The 16,077-nt window shown below is 46.1% G+C and overlaps 1 protein-coding gene across 7 annotated transcripts in view; it reads left to right on the top strand.

Annotated features, from left to right (window-relative positions):
- LOC146188341 (uncharacterized) overlaps positions 1-16,077 on the top strand; it is a 142,735-nt gene that overhangs the window by 117,272 nt on the left and 9,386 nt on the right. For all 7 annotated transcript variants that reach the window (XM_084603731.1, XM_084603734.1, XM_084603732.1 and 4 more), the window contains 2 exons: positions 5,854-5,900; positions 9,638-9,705. In XM_084603731.1, the coding sequence (XP_084459857.1) occupies positions 5,854-5,900; positions 9,638-9,705 (115 nt within the window). The remainder of the gene's footprint in view (positions 1-5,853; positions 5,901-9,637; positions 9,706-16,077) is intronic.

Genomic DNA, 16,077 nt, shown 5'->3' with positions numbered 1-16,077 from the left:
AGGTGATATTTGCCAAGTATGACTCGCTTAGTGGCCTGGTTAGAGCAATGTGATTCGAGTGACGACCTAAACAATGGTGATTCTGTCTACTCCCCTTTATCCCCATCCCTGGCCATGAGCCTTCCCATTCAATAAAGGACATTCAATCAATCGATCAATCGCGCCGTAAGGGAGGGAAGAAAGGTGGGAGTGAAAGTGGAGCTTATTACAACCGAAAGGCGCAATATCTGTGACACTTGTTTCTCTGGACAGCTTAATCACGCCGTAAGAGAGGGAAGGAAGGTGAGAGTGAAAGTGGAGCTGGTCAGGAAAGACAACGGCGATGCCGACAGCGACGACGACGCGAATCCCAGGAACGGGCGCAAGAGCTGTGATCTAAAATAAAACTGAAGAGGGGTTTATTGGGGGTTGTTCGGAGGACTGGAGACGGCGACAGGTGACACAAGACAATCGTAGAGCGAAACACAATCTCGTCCGAGCAAAACAGACCGATCTTCCAGAGCGCACACTAGCTGATCGGTCAGGAACCCTCTTCATAGTCGTTTTTGTCGGTGCTGTATTATCTTCTTCCTTACAAATGCCCCAGCGGAAAAAGGCAGCCATCCTGGCGGCCTAAGGCAAGGGGACGTCAAGGGGAACGTAGTATGGCTTAAGTCGACTGACGTGAGCAACTTCTCGCCCGCAGCGACGGTGGTCCGAAGGAGGCGTTTTCGGCTTCACAACGTAGTTAACTGGAAATTTACGCTCTAATACACGATAAGGGCCATTATACTTTGCAGAGAATTTGGAATCAGCTGGAACACAGAGCCAAACGAGGGTGCTGGTAGGAAAGTCAGAAGCAGGCTTGCCGTGATCGCTCTCATGTCGGCGAAGAGCTTGAATGTCTGATGTCAATGAGCGAGCCTGCTGACGGCACTACTCAGCATTACGGGCATCAGCAGAAAGAGAAGGGAACTGTCGGGGTAGTAAAGAAGTATCGTGTCCAGTAGACAGGAAGGCTGACGACCGTATAGGAGAAAGAATGGGGAAAATCCAGTCGTTGCCTGAGACGCTGTGTTATAGGCATAGGTGACGTACGGAAGCACCTGATCCCAATTAGACGCGTCAGGAGAAACGTACGTGGCAAGCATGTACCAAGAGTTTGGTGAAATCTTTCTGCGAGGCTGTTGGTTTGAGGATGGTAAGCTGTCGTGGTTCGATGTATTGTTTTACAAACTTCCAACAGCTCGTGGACAACTTGTGATAGGAACACGCAGCCGCGGTCACTGAGAATTTCACGGGGAGCCCCATGACGTAGAACGAAGTGATGCAGAATGAAGGAAGCGACATCACGAGCACTAGCCGTAGGCAGGGCTGCAGTCTTCGCGTAGCGAGTGACATAATCTACGGCGACAATTATACAGCGGTTGCCTGATATCGAAGATGGAAGGAAGACATAGAGGTCGATGCCGACACGTTCAAAGGGTCGCGCTGGACAAGGCAATGGCTGTAATGGGCCGGCGGAAGGGTGCGCAGACGACTTCCGCTGCTGACAAGCAGTGCAGGAGTGAATATTAGCGGCGGACAAAGTTGTACATTCCCCGCCAAAAGTACCGCTGGCGGGAACGCTCGTATGTCTTCAACAAGCCAGCATGTGCGCTTTGCGGCTCCGCATGGTGATGGGCACACATTTCTGCGAAGATGGCGAGGAGTGACTAAGAGCCATTTGCGACCGTTCGGTCTATAACTTTTGCAATAGACCAGACTACCTCGGATCATAAAATGGGAAGCTTGGCGACCAAGAGCTCGCGGGAATGAAGACGCTGAGTACGCGGTGAGGACGTGTAGGAATGAAGATATTCAGGGATACCGGCGTTGTTCGAAAGGCAGGTCGTCGGAAGTAAGGGCGGCATCGGAGGGTTCAAATATCGAGTCCGAGGGTGCAGGAGAAGGCAGCGGCGAGCGCGACAAGGCGTCAGCTTCGGAGTGTGTGCGTACCGATCGATTTATCACGTCAAAGCCAAACTCTTGAAGGCGAAGAGCACAGCGGCCAACGTGTCCAGAAGGGTCTTTCAGGGAAGTCAGCCTGTAGAGGGCATGGTGGTCGGTGATGGCATTGAAGTGGCAGCCGTTTAACTAAGACGAAACTTTGTTCAGGCCCACACAATTGCAAGACACTCCTTTTCAGTGACGGTGTCGGTGGATTCAGCTTTCGTTAGCGCTCGGATAGCGTAAGCAACTACATATTCGGAAAAGCCGGGTTTGCGTTGAGCGAGGACAGCACCGAGACCGATGCCGCTGGCGTCCGTGTGCACTTCTGTAGGAGCGGATGGGTCGTAATAGCGGAGAATGGGTGGTGAAGTGAGTAGACGACAAAGCGTTGTGAAAGCATCGTCGCAGAATGGGGCAAGAGAGAAAAAGTCGGCGGGACCATTCAGCAATTTAGTAGGCGGTGCGATGATGGTTGCAAAATTGCGGACAAAACGGCGGAAATATGAACATAGACTGACGAAGCTCCGCAGCTCTTTAACAGAAGCCGATATCGAGAATTCAATGACCGCACGTAGTTTGTCCGGATCGGGCAGGACACCATCTTTGGATATGACATGACGCAGTATTATCAGCTTGCGGGTGCCAAAACGACAATTCTTCAGGTTAAGTTAGAGACGGCGCCAGGGAGACAGCTCAGTATTTTGTGCAAGCGCACGAGGTGAGTCGGAAAATCGGGAGAGAAAACGACGATATTATTCAAATAACAAAGACAAATGTGCCACTTGAGGCAGAGTAAGATGTTGTCCATCATTCGCTCAAACGTAGAAGGAGCGTTGCAAATACCAAACGTCATCACAGTGAACTCTTCCATCAGGGGTAACACTCATAGTCCATCAAGTGTAACAAGAGCTGTTTTACGTCGGTCACACTCAGCCATATGGACTTGGCAATAGCAAGAGCGCAGGTCCAGGGAAGAAAAGAAGTTGGCTCCTTGTAAACAATTGATGGCGTTATCAATGTGCGATAGTGGGTATACGTCTTTACATAAACGTTTGTTAAGACGGCGATAGTGAACGCAAAATCTTACGGAGCGATCCTTCTTTTTTACAAGTACCACAAGAGACGACCACGGACTAAATGAAGGCTGAATTACACCATGTTGTCGCTTGTCGTCAACCTGCTCAGCAATAACGCGGCGCTCCGTAGGCAAGACACGGTAAGAGCGCTGGCGAAGACAGGCATGACTGCCGGAGTCGATGTGGTGGGCAACCTCAATCGCACGGTCCAAGGAAGTCGTCTGAACGTCAAATAAAGAACAAAACTGGTTGAGGAGAGCAAACAGTTGCTTACGATGAGTCGGGTCGATGTCACTGGCCAGCGATTTAAAAAGCCCCAACTCGGTATATCGGAAGACGCAGTAATTGGCGTTGTGGAGGCTCGAGCCTCAAACGGCGACATCAACCTCGAACGGCTCAAGGTTGCTGACATCAACCTCAAACGGCGAGATGATGTCAGCTACTTCAATATGGTCAAGGCATTCGCCACGAAGTAGTTGGACCACAGCTGTTGAGGCATTCGCAACAACAATATTAGCGGCACAACGATTAATATCGATGATAGCAAAGGGAAGAAGGAGGTGACGGCGAGACGCGAACATGAGAGAAGGCGCAAAAAGAACAGTCGCGTCTAAAGAAAAGGATACACACCCGGGAAAAATCACAGCACAGTTGGGCGGAATGTCGGTGCAGTCGGCGACAACACGTCTGGCACAAGAAAAAAACGGCGTATTGTTAAGACCGCATCAGAGAGCTCAGAGAAGGCGACGTGTGCGCGCGCGCAGTCAATAACAGCATTGTGGCGGGAAGGAAATCCCAGCCAAGAATTAAATCATGCGAGCATGACGCAAGCCCTAAAACTCGATTATGTATAAGACGTCCGCGATAACGACACGCGCTGTGCAAGCAGCAGACGGACGAGTGGAGTCGGCGCTGGCGGTGCGAAGAGAGAGTCCAGAAGGCAAGGTGGTGCTTTTATGTAGCGAGCACGAACACCGCCAACAAAAACTTCGAGAATGTTCGGCGGAGAAAGATGAGGACTTGCTGTAGGCGAAATGCGTGCAGTTCGTGCCCCAGGAACTGTGGCTGCTAGTTTTCCGACACTTGTGTCAAGCTGTGACGCTGCATTAGCGACAACGACCGACGGCGAGGGGATGGCGAGCGGTGCAATAGAATGTGCTGGTGGGCCGACGAGCTGTGCGGCTGCCCTGGAGATGTCACCGAAGGTGGGCGCAAGGTTTAGTACTGATAATTGCCGTCAGTCATAGTGCGTGCAGGGTCAGAACCCAGAGTGCGACGGCACAGGCGGGCAACGTGGCCGGGAATACAGCAGGTATAGCGAATAGGCCGGTTGTCATTTGTGCGCCAAGGATTGTAGGGAGGCGTCGTTGATAGGAACTGTGGAGCGACAGATGGTGGCGCCATAGTCGTCACGTACGCAAAGGCCTGTGGCGGCAAAGGGTGGGCGGTAACTTCTGCATAATTGGGAGTCATCTGTACTGGCACAGGTAGAGGCGGCACGATAGCAGGGGGGCTGTAACTCAATGGTGCAAGAAGAAGTGTGGACTGTAGTGGTACAGGGTCGACATGACGTGTCACAGGCGCTGGCTGGCCAAAACTGGGAAGTGCATCGGCAACCTCCTGCGTGATGATGTGTCGGATCGTAGGTGTAAGCAGCTGGGCTTTAGACGATGGACGTGGGCCAGACAAAAACCCAAGCTGCCGGGCGACCTCACCTCGAACTAAATATTTGCTGTGAGCCAAAAGGTCGCTGCTCATAAGCCAGGCCAAGGCGACGAGTGTAGAGGCGTTGCTTGAGCAAATCGTCGAGGCTTTGAAAAAGGCATACTGAGGCCGCCGTGGTGGGGTTCTTTGCCCACATCATGTGAAATGCATCGACATCAATGCCCTTCATTATTTTCTTCATCTTGGCAGCCTCATCCAAAGAAGAGTCGAAACGCTTGCATAAATCAACGATGTCTTGAATCTAGCTTGTGAAGGTTTCACCTTCATGCTGAACTCGTACGCGCAAATCTGCTACAGCGCGTAGTTTCCGCATTGTGGGAAGACTGTAAACGTCCGTGAACATTGCCTTGAAGTTAGCCCAAGTTAGTATGTCGGCTTCATGATTTTGATACCATAGGTTAGCAACGTCACTCAGGTAGAACATTACGTTGTAGATCTTCATGCGGTCATCACAGTTATGACGACTCACCCGCTCGTACGAGGCCAACTAATCTTCAACGTCCTGGTCGCCTTGCCCGTTGGAAACTGCGGGGTCTCGCTGCCGTATCGCACCGGAGCATGAGATGTACTGCGAAGGGGCTGCCACTGGCTATTGCCCTACCTTGTTTGTCGCCTTAGGTATCGTATGGCTGCGGAGCTCTACGGTAAATGCTTCACCAAATGAAGAGGGGTTTATTGGGGGTTGTTCGGAGGACTGGAGATGGCGACCGGTGACACAAGACGACCTTAGAGTGAAATATAATCTCTTCCGAACAAGACAGACCGAGCTTCCAGAGTGCGCGCCAGCTGATCTTCCAGGAACCCAGCAGTCTTCATCGTCGTTTGTGTCGGCACTGTATAATCTGCTTCCTTACAAAAATTTAACTTTGAAACTGCATTTTAACTCTAATGCAAGCTGCGCTTTATATAAAACTTTTCCCAGATTATTAGACATTGCTTTTATCACTACTGCTGTACAGCCTAAATTTGAAACTCCTTTTCAAAACGTCATTATGTCGAACTATTGGTTTTCGGTATGAACTGCGGTAGCCATGAAGGGGCGCTCGCTTCCCTCATACTAACAATTTTATTTTCGTTTCAGGACACATACCCACCAAAAAATGGAACAGCTTACCAACTAGTATCGATGTAAGTTTAAAGTATCTACTCTTTGTAATACGACAGCATTATCTGTGTCACCGGCGTTAAATGATAACAAGGGTATAAGTTATTGCGCCAGAATGAGCCCACTAATTCGTAGTTGTTTTGCGGGAAACTGAGACACAGAGCACACGCTCAGTAACCTCAGGAGTAAGGTGTCTCGTAGAGAAAAGTGCAGACGGAATTCGCAAACTCTATTTGGATCTTGACCGAGGCTCAAGATTACGGCGTCAGCTCGCTAAAGTACAATCTTAATCCCAATAGCAGAACTTTCGAGCAAAGCTGAAGAGCGTATCGTCCGTGGAAACAAAACTGAGAGTGAAAAACTTGCGCAACTTTTTGTGCACACTGCTGATTTAATTGTGTATGAAAGAGCACCAACGTTTCGGCAAGTTGGCTTGTCTTCGTCTGGATATCTCGATCATTGCTGGCATGGGTATAAATACGTTTTTGTTTCCGACGAAAACCTGGGGAGGGACAAGGAGAAGGGTGGATAGAAGAAGGTAGATGAAGAAGTGACGAAATACGTCAGCGATATGTATTTGTCAGCATAGAACCAGTGGTCCTGTGGGCTGAAAAAGACAATAAAAAGCGGCCGCAGCAAAAAAAAAACTACAATGCGGGGTGGATGATAAGTCAGCACCTAAAGCAAGTTCGATGCTGACACACCTTTTTTGAAATGGGACAGACATTCCAAAGTGTCCTTATAAAGAATACATCTGCTGGGGACCAGTTCTCAAAAGCTTTCCCCACGAATGGGGAGGACAAAGAAACAGAATAATAACAGTTCAACTGAACAACACCTGCCATATCCTGAAAAATAAAATCAGAGAGACGGAAAATCAGAAGGACCTTATATTCGAAGGTATGTTATATATTCACAAATAAGGGCTCAAATCTTCAATGGGCAGAAAATATAGAGATGCACATCTAATCCATAAATTTAGGAAATTGGAGCCAGCAGCAATTAATATCTTGAAAGGAAGGTTAGAATCCCTTAAATATATACCCTCTGCGCCATATCTAATCTAAAAAACAATCCCATATAGCGTTAAACGTACAGCTTATACACAGCAAGTGTACGATCTGTCTCTTCTCCAGAATAGCATATAAGCTGCATGCGTTTTTCCAAAGATGATTCCTGCTTATCACTTCCGAATTTGTGTGGTTCATGAACCAGTTTTTTGTCTTGACGTGGCAGGTGTGATTCACTTGATCTGTTATAATTCTGTTTCTTTGTCCTTTTCCCCTACGTGCTGAAAGCTTTTGCGAAATGTTTCCTCAACAGACGTATTCTTTATCACAACCTTTTGGAATGCTGTCCCATTTCAAGAAAGGTGTGTCACCGTCAAGCCTGCTTTTGGTGTTTAGTCATCATTGAATTCGCATTGTAGTTTTTTTCTGCTGCTGCCGCTTTTTATTTCCTTTTTCGAGCCACAGGATCACCCGTTCCATGCTGAAAGATACATACCTAAGAAACGTTTCTTCCCTCCTTGAAGCAGTTTCTGCACAGCCTCCTACCTTCCCTCCCCAAAAAGCGTATTTAAACCACTGTCAGTGATGATCCGATGCCCAGGCGAAGACAAGTCCACTAGCCGAAACGTTGGCTCGATGACTTCCGAACTGAGGCTCACCCCCCTCCCCCTCCCGTCTACCCATGCTCAGTGCTCTTTCAAGTCATGTAGCCTACTGTTTTCTCTTGTTTTGCCCTGTTTTTAATGTGGTTTCTTGCTCCATGTTTGCTGCGCGACCAACGAGAAAAAAATAAGGAATCCTATAAGGACAAACACTTATTACCGTCGTTCCGAACGAACAAATGGAAAGGATAATTAACTGTGGTAGTCGAGAGCGGGTCAAAGGTTGAAAACATTTATAATGGGAACACAATTTTTCCTGCGTCAATAGGATACTTTTCTCAACACTCTGTGACCTAATAAAATTCAGCTGCGTGCGAAAACCTGTAGTCGGATTGTGAGAAAGAGTTTTAAACTTACGTTACATATGTGGTTGCGCAAACGTCTCATGTGACATGATATCACATTGGTTAGCTGGGCGCGCCCGCTGTCTGGACGCTCCCAAGTTATGCGTGCGGATAGGTGTGCGATTCGTCGTATTCGCGACTTGTTTACTTTTTTTCTCCTGCACGTCGGCCTCGGTTGAGTTGAGGAGGGAGATAAGGAGTTTCTATTTCGATCGCCCATAATTTTAGTGCTAGTAAATGTAGCTTATTATTTGTTTGCGTTCGGGGACGATTTATACATTAACTATTGCTCGTACGCGTATTGCAGTTTTCGTAGAAAGAACGCCGGGACCCTTTAAGGCGATAGCCGAATAAAATGTGAACGCCAAGATTTTCCCCCATATTTTGATTCTTCTATAGACGCTCTCCATAGTTTCCGCTATCACCGGCACAACTATCTTGCTTTGTCAACATTGTCTGAAGCAGCGCCTGAACAATGCTGGAATATTTTTTCTTGTTTACAAACATGTTAACCTGAACATTTTGCACATACTGGGTCTAATTTGATTAGAATATTGTTGGACTACTTTACTGGCTTCCATTGGCGGTTGCTATTTTCGATTTGGCTTGGTGTGATTTATTTAGTTTCATGGTCCCGAAGCGACTCAGGCTTTAAGAGACGCCGTAGTGGAGGGCGCCGGAAATTTCGACCACGTGGAGTCTTTACCGTGCACTGTCATCGCATAGCACACGGACGCCTTCCTTATCGCCTACATTGAAAAGCGGCCCCGAATGCCGGGATTCCATCCGGCATTCTTGACAACAGCAGCTGAGCATCTTAGCCACTGCACCAGCGCGGCGTTTCTACGCCCGCATTATTGCAGCTTGTTAATTGCGTAGTAATGCTCCTTTACTATGGGACTCAATCACTTCACATATCCTCATCTTAGACATTATCCTGATATATGTCGTATACATGTATCAGCTGCTACGTTGTGAAAGGCGACATGACATTACATTCACACACATTGGTCAGACACAGACATATTGACCCACTACAACCGAAGAAGCGGTATCTTCCTTCATGGCCTGGTGTTTGTTTTGTTCGCTACTGAACGCACCTGGGTCTGGATTTGATATCACCTCCCAACTGGGAATCTCCTAATTAAAGTAACTGTATAGGCCACCTCTACGCGGCAATATTTGCGATCGGCCAATTCTCGAAATCAAAGGATTGTACAGGCGGTTTTCAACACATTGCAGCCCGTCCAATCGTATACACCGCCTCAAGTTTATTTATTTATTTATTTATTTAAAAATACCTTACAGGCCCATTAGGCATTGTGTAAGGGGGACATATAATCTATACAGTGCAATATATACATAAAATGTAAGGAAACAGGCAAGAAATACAAAGGTAATTAATATATGAGCAAACAAAACAGTACGACGCGGAAATTAATATATCATTTGGAAAAAGAAATACGCGACACAGATTAAAGCACAATGGTACACACACAGATTAAGCACAATAAAAAGCAAGCGGCACACAGTGCCCCGAAGTTGGCATGTTTTACTTCCACAATTCGTTTTCTTGCTGCTGTCAACCCACATACCGGGCCTCTGATTGCTCACATCACTGCTGCCTTTCATTCTCGCATTTCTCAGTGGCTCGTGCCTGCGCTCTAGCGATCACGCTTCTTAATGATTTTCATCTTCTCAGCAGGAACCCATAAACAAACGTCTTTAACGCTTAACATTTCAGAGCATGGGATGCATATTATTATGTGGGGCCCCGGAACAGAATTACATCGTTGGTTGTCCACGCCTTTGGTGAGAATCTTTCATACATATTTTGCAAAAATTTATTAATGTTCCCATAATTCGGGATTGCTAACAAGACTTTCACATCTATAATGAAAATAGTATTCTAAAGAACGGAGGCTATACGAAATGGGAAAAAAGTGGTAATCCTATCAATAAAAAATCTTAAACAGGGAAATTCCGTCACGTTTAAGATTCTCTTGTGAAGAAGAAAAATGTGAGGAACACCCATTTACATCTTAAATATGCAATAGAATTATTAACTCTTTTTCTATACACTGCGTATTGCAGTTTTCTTTCTTACTCGTGATGGCGGTCACCCTTTTTGTTTACGGAAAGCAAACGTATATGCTTGGCTAGTGAATGGATCATGTTCAAAACTATCTCAAGAAGAAAGAAGAATTTCAGCACCACACACAAAATGTCCAGAAAAATACGTTATAACAATGAAGCTCTACAAAGTTGGTAAGAAGATAAAAATGAAAACATTTAAAAACAGAAAAAGACCCAGACTAAGATAGGAATGCGGCAATAAGACGAAAAACGTACTTTCGTATATATCATGAAAGTGAAGAAAAATTGGCTTCGATAAAGCTCGAAATTTGTGTTTGAATTTTCATCAGGAATTTCATCCCATATCTGGACCCGATTAACAGCCTTTGGCAATACATGCTGTGACGTAGCCAAAGGATAAATCAATTATTTGAAGCGGCTTTTGTGTGTCTCAGCAGTTATGTGGGTGGCAATATAGGCGAAGGAGTATTGTTTTTCAATATTTTATAGATTGCTCGCGCTGCCTTTAGCTTGCATGAAACCGATACGAACAATATTCTCAGCTGCCTAAATGTGCCGGGATACCTAGCTCCTACCTAGCGGTTACCTAGGCAGTTACCTAGCTAGCGGCCGTTCAGCTCTTTATAAGTTTCGGGTTTTACATATTTATAAATCAGAGCTTCACGACCAAGCCAATCATTCAATAAATATGATGCACATACACGTTAACCAGTTCCACCAAATAATTACAATACATCATGAATATTGGTATGTGCCACGTCCAGGAACCAACTACGGACTTCCGTCTCTAAATATGTGTTGCCATCTCTACGGAATAAATTTTGATATACAAATGATTCCATTCGCTCCGTAACCACAAATTACATTCGAAATCTGTCCATTTAGTGTGTTGCTTTTGAGAGTCTGTGCAGTGCATTTTGTGAAACGTTCTGCTGTTTATTCCCTATCAGATTTTGATTTGTTTTACAATTCATTGAAATCAGTTGTTCGTTTATAAATCGCCCTCGAGTCTGTATATCGTAAGGGGCCAAGAGGGGTGACTTTTATTGTTGCCTAATGTCTGCTTTATTTTTTTCTGCCAACCACTAGCCGAAACAATATAAGGGTTAGGATCTTTCATCAAGTCACAAATGCGGCTTTTTTTTCCTTCTTGGCCATTTATTTTACTACAAAATAAACCTTACCTTACCTTACATTACCTTACTTTACCTCACCTTGCCTTAACTTTTTAACACGTATTTTACTCACAGCTTCTTTCTGCCGGCGAATCACTCCGTCCAAGTTTTATTTATTCCACTTCGCCGCGTCTTTGAGCATAGCAAATCTGACAGTATAGAAAATACGTAAAATGGCGCCATGACAGCTTCCAATATCCCGCACTAGAGTATGTCAGCACAAATATACTTTAGAACAAGCATAGGCTATGCATAACCGATTCGAAAACCACGCCCAAATACTTGGTGTGAGAGACATAAGGGGAGCTGCAGTTCCACTCACCTTTAATTTCAAATCATAGCAGGTAATACTCTTGCTTGAGTTGAACTCTGTGTACTTGTTTGTTTTTTGCTTTTAAGAGCCAGCAGGTGGTTTGCGGACCACTGGGCTACTACTCTATGGTTCCTTGTAAACGCTGTAAAGAACAGTGCAATATTATCTGCAGATATAACAGCCTCGGAATGTATCAGAAATAAGGGCCTGCGCCAATATCTCTTTTTAGCAGCGTGCTCGTCGGCGCACTAAACCTAATCAAGTCTTCTAGTTTGCTTTGTTAGTTGATTTAAGGAAGCAAGAAGATCCTTGAAATTCATTCATATTTGTTTGGTTAATGCATTTATCTGTTAGCCATTATTATATTTATGGTGAGTCTCTAATGCAAAATACCATTGACTATATTAGAAGTCGGCATAGCAGTTAGTTGTACAAGGTTGATCGGTATGAAACCGGGTGAGCTATCATGTCCGATCACCCTGTAGGAGTCGCCTGCTCACATTTGTTAAAGAAAACAAGCGTACCCAGGCAGGGAAGAAGTTTAGAGGCAAACACTGCCACGGCTGTACACAACAAAAATGTAATCTTAAAGGATATTATACCACTCAAGGACACGAACATCTATTCAAAAGTATTCAATCCGAGCATGCTAACCCCGGCTATACGGCAGAAATGAGTTAGGAACTCACAATTCTCCTTGCGTGGCGTAACTTCATTCTTTCGCCCAATGAACCGTTTCATAAAGTGTGGAACATGCGGTTGTATTTTCCCGATTGTGGTATAACCACATTGAAAATTTTCCCGACATTGAAAATTTTCCCGTTTATAAGGGAATGTTGTCTGCTCCGGACCTTTATTACCCATCGCAGAATTCAGAGAAACCTCTCTATAACTTTATTGACCAGTGCTGGCTACTTTGTAGTTTTCTTGTCGCGTATGCAACTCTTGAATAATGAATGAAATCTGGCGGAATAATATGCGTTATATTTCATTTTTATCGTCTGATACTGACCTGGAAGCAGTAAAAGAATGGCGCCAGTGATACATTTTCTACTTGGTTTTTGCTTACGAAAATACTCAAAGAAGCTTTGAATGAATTACAGATAGCTCAGTTCATTTTATGAGAAGAAACAGCGAAGCAAACGGAAGATATCACTTGATAGAATCTTTTCAGTTCTCCCACTACTTGGCGATTAAAAAAAAGATAGTGCATTCTTCACAAATAGTTTTAGCACTACGTCGCTCGATATGCAGTTATAAGTGGACATTTTCGTGGTCAGCTAAAGAGTCTCTAATAAGATGGAGTATGTCCCTTTGGCTGCAGACCAAATGCTACAGTCGTTCTTGTCATTATCTTGGCGCGGACGTCTTGAGTGACACGTGTGAAGGTCAAAAACATGATCGAGCTAGTTGCAGGAATTGTTGCAAGTAATTAGCCCCTACGTTTGTAGCGAGCAACAGATGAAAAATTATTCTTTGAGTTAACCTCGTATATATGACACACTTAGAAACCTGAAAACCCTTCGATGCCTTCGAGGTATATGCAAGAATTCAGGGGCCAAAAACAATATCGGCATATCTGAAATTGCTAAGACAGTACCGATATTGGTCCAATTAGTAGCAATAACTGAGAAAATTGGCTTAGATGACATATACTGAGAATCTGCAGTACATATGTTATGCGGTCAATGCCTGTGTGCGCTGGCATAGCTGGAAAAGACATGGCCTGTCCGCTTCGAGGTTCATACCTTGGAGGTCAAGCAGGTTTGTGTTTCGAACCGTAGAGTCTGTCCTCACAAGTTCTAAAGAAGAAATGGTCTGTCCGGTGTGAGGAAGGCTGCGCTGACAAAATGCGAATAACATATGCTATATTTTCAGTATTTACTCTGAGTTTGGTTTAAGGTGGCTTATCGTCAATAAATCGTAATTGCAACCTGCCACTTTATTTCAGCGCCTGCCAGAATACAGATGAAGTCACACTATAAACTAGTAAGAACATGCCTGTATAGTGTAGTAGTAGAGTGTCCTACTAGGGATTCGATTACCATCTCAAAAGTCATGGCTGATTAGGCAGCTCCACCCCATGCTGGGGTGATATATTTGTTCTCGTTACATACTTCCATTGGTAAGGCGAGCAGGTGCACATCTAATGATAAACGTATATCGTCTGGACAGTCGTAGCACAACAAAAAACAGCGGCGAAATGTGGGGCAGGCAGGAGATGTAATTTATTCTCATACGAAGGAGAATTTTCGTTGTGTCATCACCAGACGCGCTGACATGAAAGCTAACTGCGCGCTTCCCGAGAGAGCGCTGCTAGAGCCAAGCACCGTCTGAGTGTGGTCTTGCAGCGCAATTGTAGAAGCCTTCGTTGCTGCTACATCACTAATCGAGACAATTAAAGGAGCATGATAAAAGTGGGGGCCTGATATAAATGTTTATTTATTTATTTATTTATTTATTTATTTATTTATTTATTTATTTATTTATTTATTTATTTATTTATTTATTTATCATTCATTTATTCATATATTCATTACATCACACCCAGGACCCATGGGTAGCGGGTGGGCAGTGTACTTGTCATGAGTGGAGACACATAAAAAGGGCTGATACTCGACTAGAATGAATTAATGCCAGTCAGAAGGTGGTTAAAGAGGTACTTACCTTGTATGTATTTGAAGGTAAAAACTTCCTCAATCCCACTTCAGTGGCATTCGATCGTGGCTGTTAGCAACAGATGCCTTTCTGTTGCCAAAGAAAGAAGGTACTCCTCAAAATACGAGGTGTTGGTGGGAGGTCAGAATTGAGGCACGCTTTAATGATTCATTCCTAGTGCTTGCACAGACAATCAATAAGAAATACGGATCTCAGCGCATCGACCTCCAATATCACCTTTAGCTTTAAAAATTACATCTGTGTCCGAATCATTTAGAATAACGTTTTTCGCCAAGCGAGAGTTGTTCAGCTAACTATTGAGGTTGTAGTAATCCTGATCGCCATCAGCTCGCGCGCCAACCCGAAGAGGTAGACGAAGTGGAGCCGGAGCCTTCTGGGCACCGCACTGTTGGTTCGAACACTACCCCCGTCGCTTTAGTTTGCGGACGTTACCTATGGTCTTGGGGCTCCAATAAACACCTTACACTTGGTGGAGGTGTCTCGAGTCGCCCCAGTCCTCCTCTCAAATTTCACCCTGGAACTATGGGAACCGCACACTACCGCCTTTGATCACAAACATGCAGGACGCTCCCAGCCAACCACCGGCGCCCATCCCTGCCATTCCTGCCACCTTGTTCTGTCCCGGGGCACAACGCCCCCGTAACCCACCTTTATTCAGTGGTACCGACGACCATGACGTTGACAACTGGCTGGCCTCTTTCGAGCTCGTCAGCACTTACAACCGCTGGGACGATTCCATAAAACTGAGCAACGACCTCGTCTACCTCACGGACGTGGCAAATCTTTGTTTTCGAAATCACGAAGCCGATCTTTCGACGTGGTCTGTCTTCAAAAAGAACTTCGCGGATGTCTTCGGCTGTCCTGCGGTACGCAAACTCCGCTCTGAACAACGCCTCCATGCACGGCTTCAACTTCCCGAGGAAAGGTTTACCAGCTACATTGAGTACGTGGTTGACCTCTGCAATGGGTGAATCCGTCCATGCCCGAGCCCGAAAGAGTCACACATGTTCTAAATGGTCTCACTAATGATGCGTACTATATGATGTCGGCCAGGGACCCTACTTCCGTACGCGACATTATAACCTTGTGCCAGAGGTTTGACGAGCTACGAAAGCAACGCGCTTCTACGCGGCGGGCTGCCGCATCTGCCGGGATTGCTGGCTTGGCACTGGCTACGTCGTCTGTGGAACAGTCTCAATTTATGCAGAATATCCAAGACTTCATCCGCTAAGTAGTTGCACGCCAGCTGTCCCTCCTCCATCCAGTTCAGCCGGCCGTGTGCACTTCGCAATTAGTGCCGGCCAACGCGCCATCCATCTCGCCGGCTGTCCACCAAGTTATCGAGGAGAAAGTCGCCGAAGCTCTGCCTTCTAGTGTTCCCAGCGCTCCTGTGCAAGCCCCACTCACTTACGCTTAAGTACCCGCTGGACCGCGTGGTCCGCTTCCTACATCATCTTACCAGAACGGCCCTACATTTTATGCTCCACCTCGTTTCATGTCCCCTCAGTTTCCGATTCCTCGACTGCGACGCCCGATTACGAACCCATGGCGAACCGCCGACAATCGCCCAATTTGCTATGCTTGTAGGATGCCGGGTCACGTCGCTCGCCTTTGCCGTTAGCCCCCGTTTCATCCTGTGAACGCAGTCCGTCAGTACCACTACGATCCCGAGCCGCCCTTGAGCAACGTCTCTTCTGGATCGTCTCCACCTCGGGCTCAGTACTCGACACGCCGTTCGCCTTCGCCTCGCCGACGTTCCATTTCGCCGATGCACCAGCGACCGAGCCCTGCGCAAGGGGAAAACTAAATGCCGCAGTTCCGGAGGCAAGAACTGCGCGTTTGACGAACTCGTTGTCCTCCGCCTTCTCCCGCCAACGTCATTGAAGTGTTCGTAGAAGGTTTTCCCGTTCTGGCGCTGGT

Source organism: Amblyomma maculatum, chromosome 5, assembly GCF_055883805.1.
Source record: "Amblyomma maculatum isolate TAMU_Amacu chromosome 5, ASM5588380v1, whole genome shotgun sequence".
Taxonomy (NCBI): domain Eukaryota; kingdom Metazoa; phylum Arthropoda; class Arachnida; order Ixodida; family Ixodidae; genus Amblyomma; species Amblyomma maculatum.
Note: the sequence above shows the minus strand (reverse complement) of the source record. Positions and strands in the feature narration are given on the sequence as shown.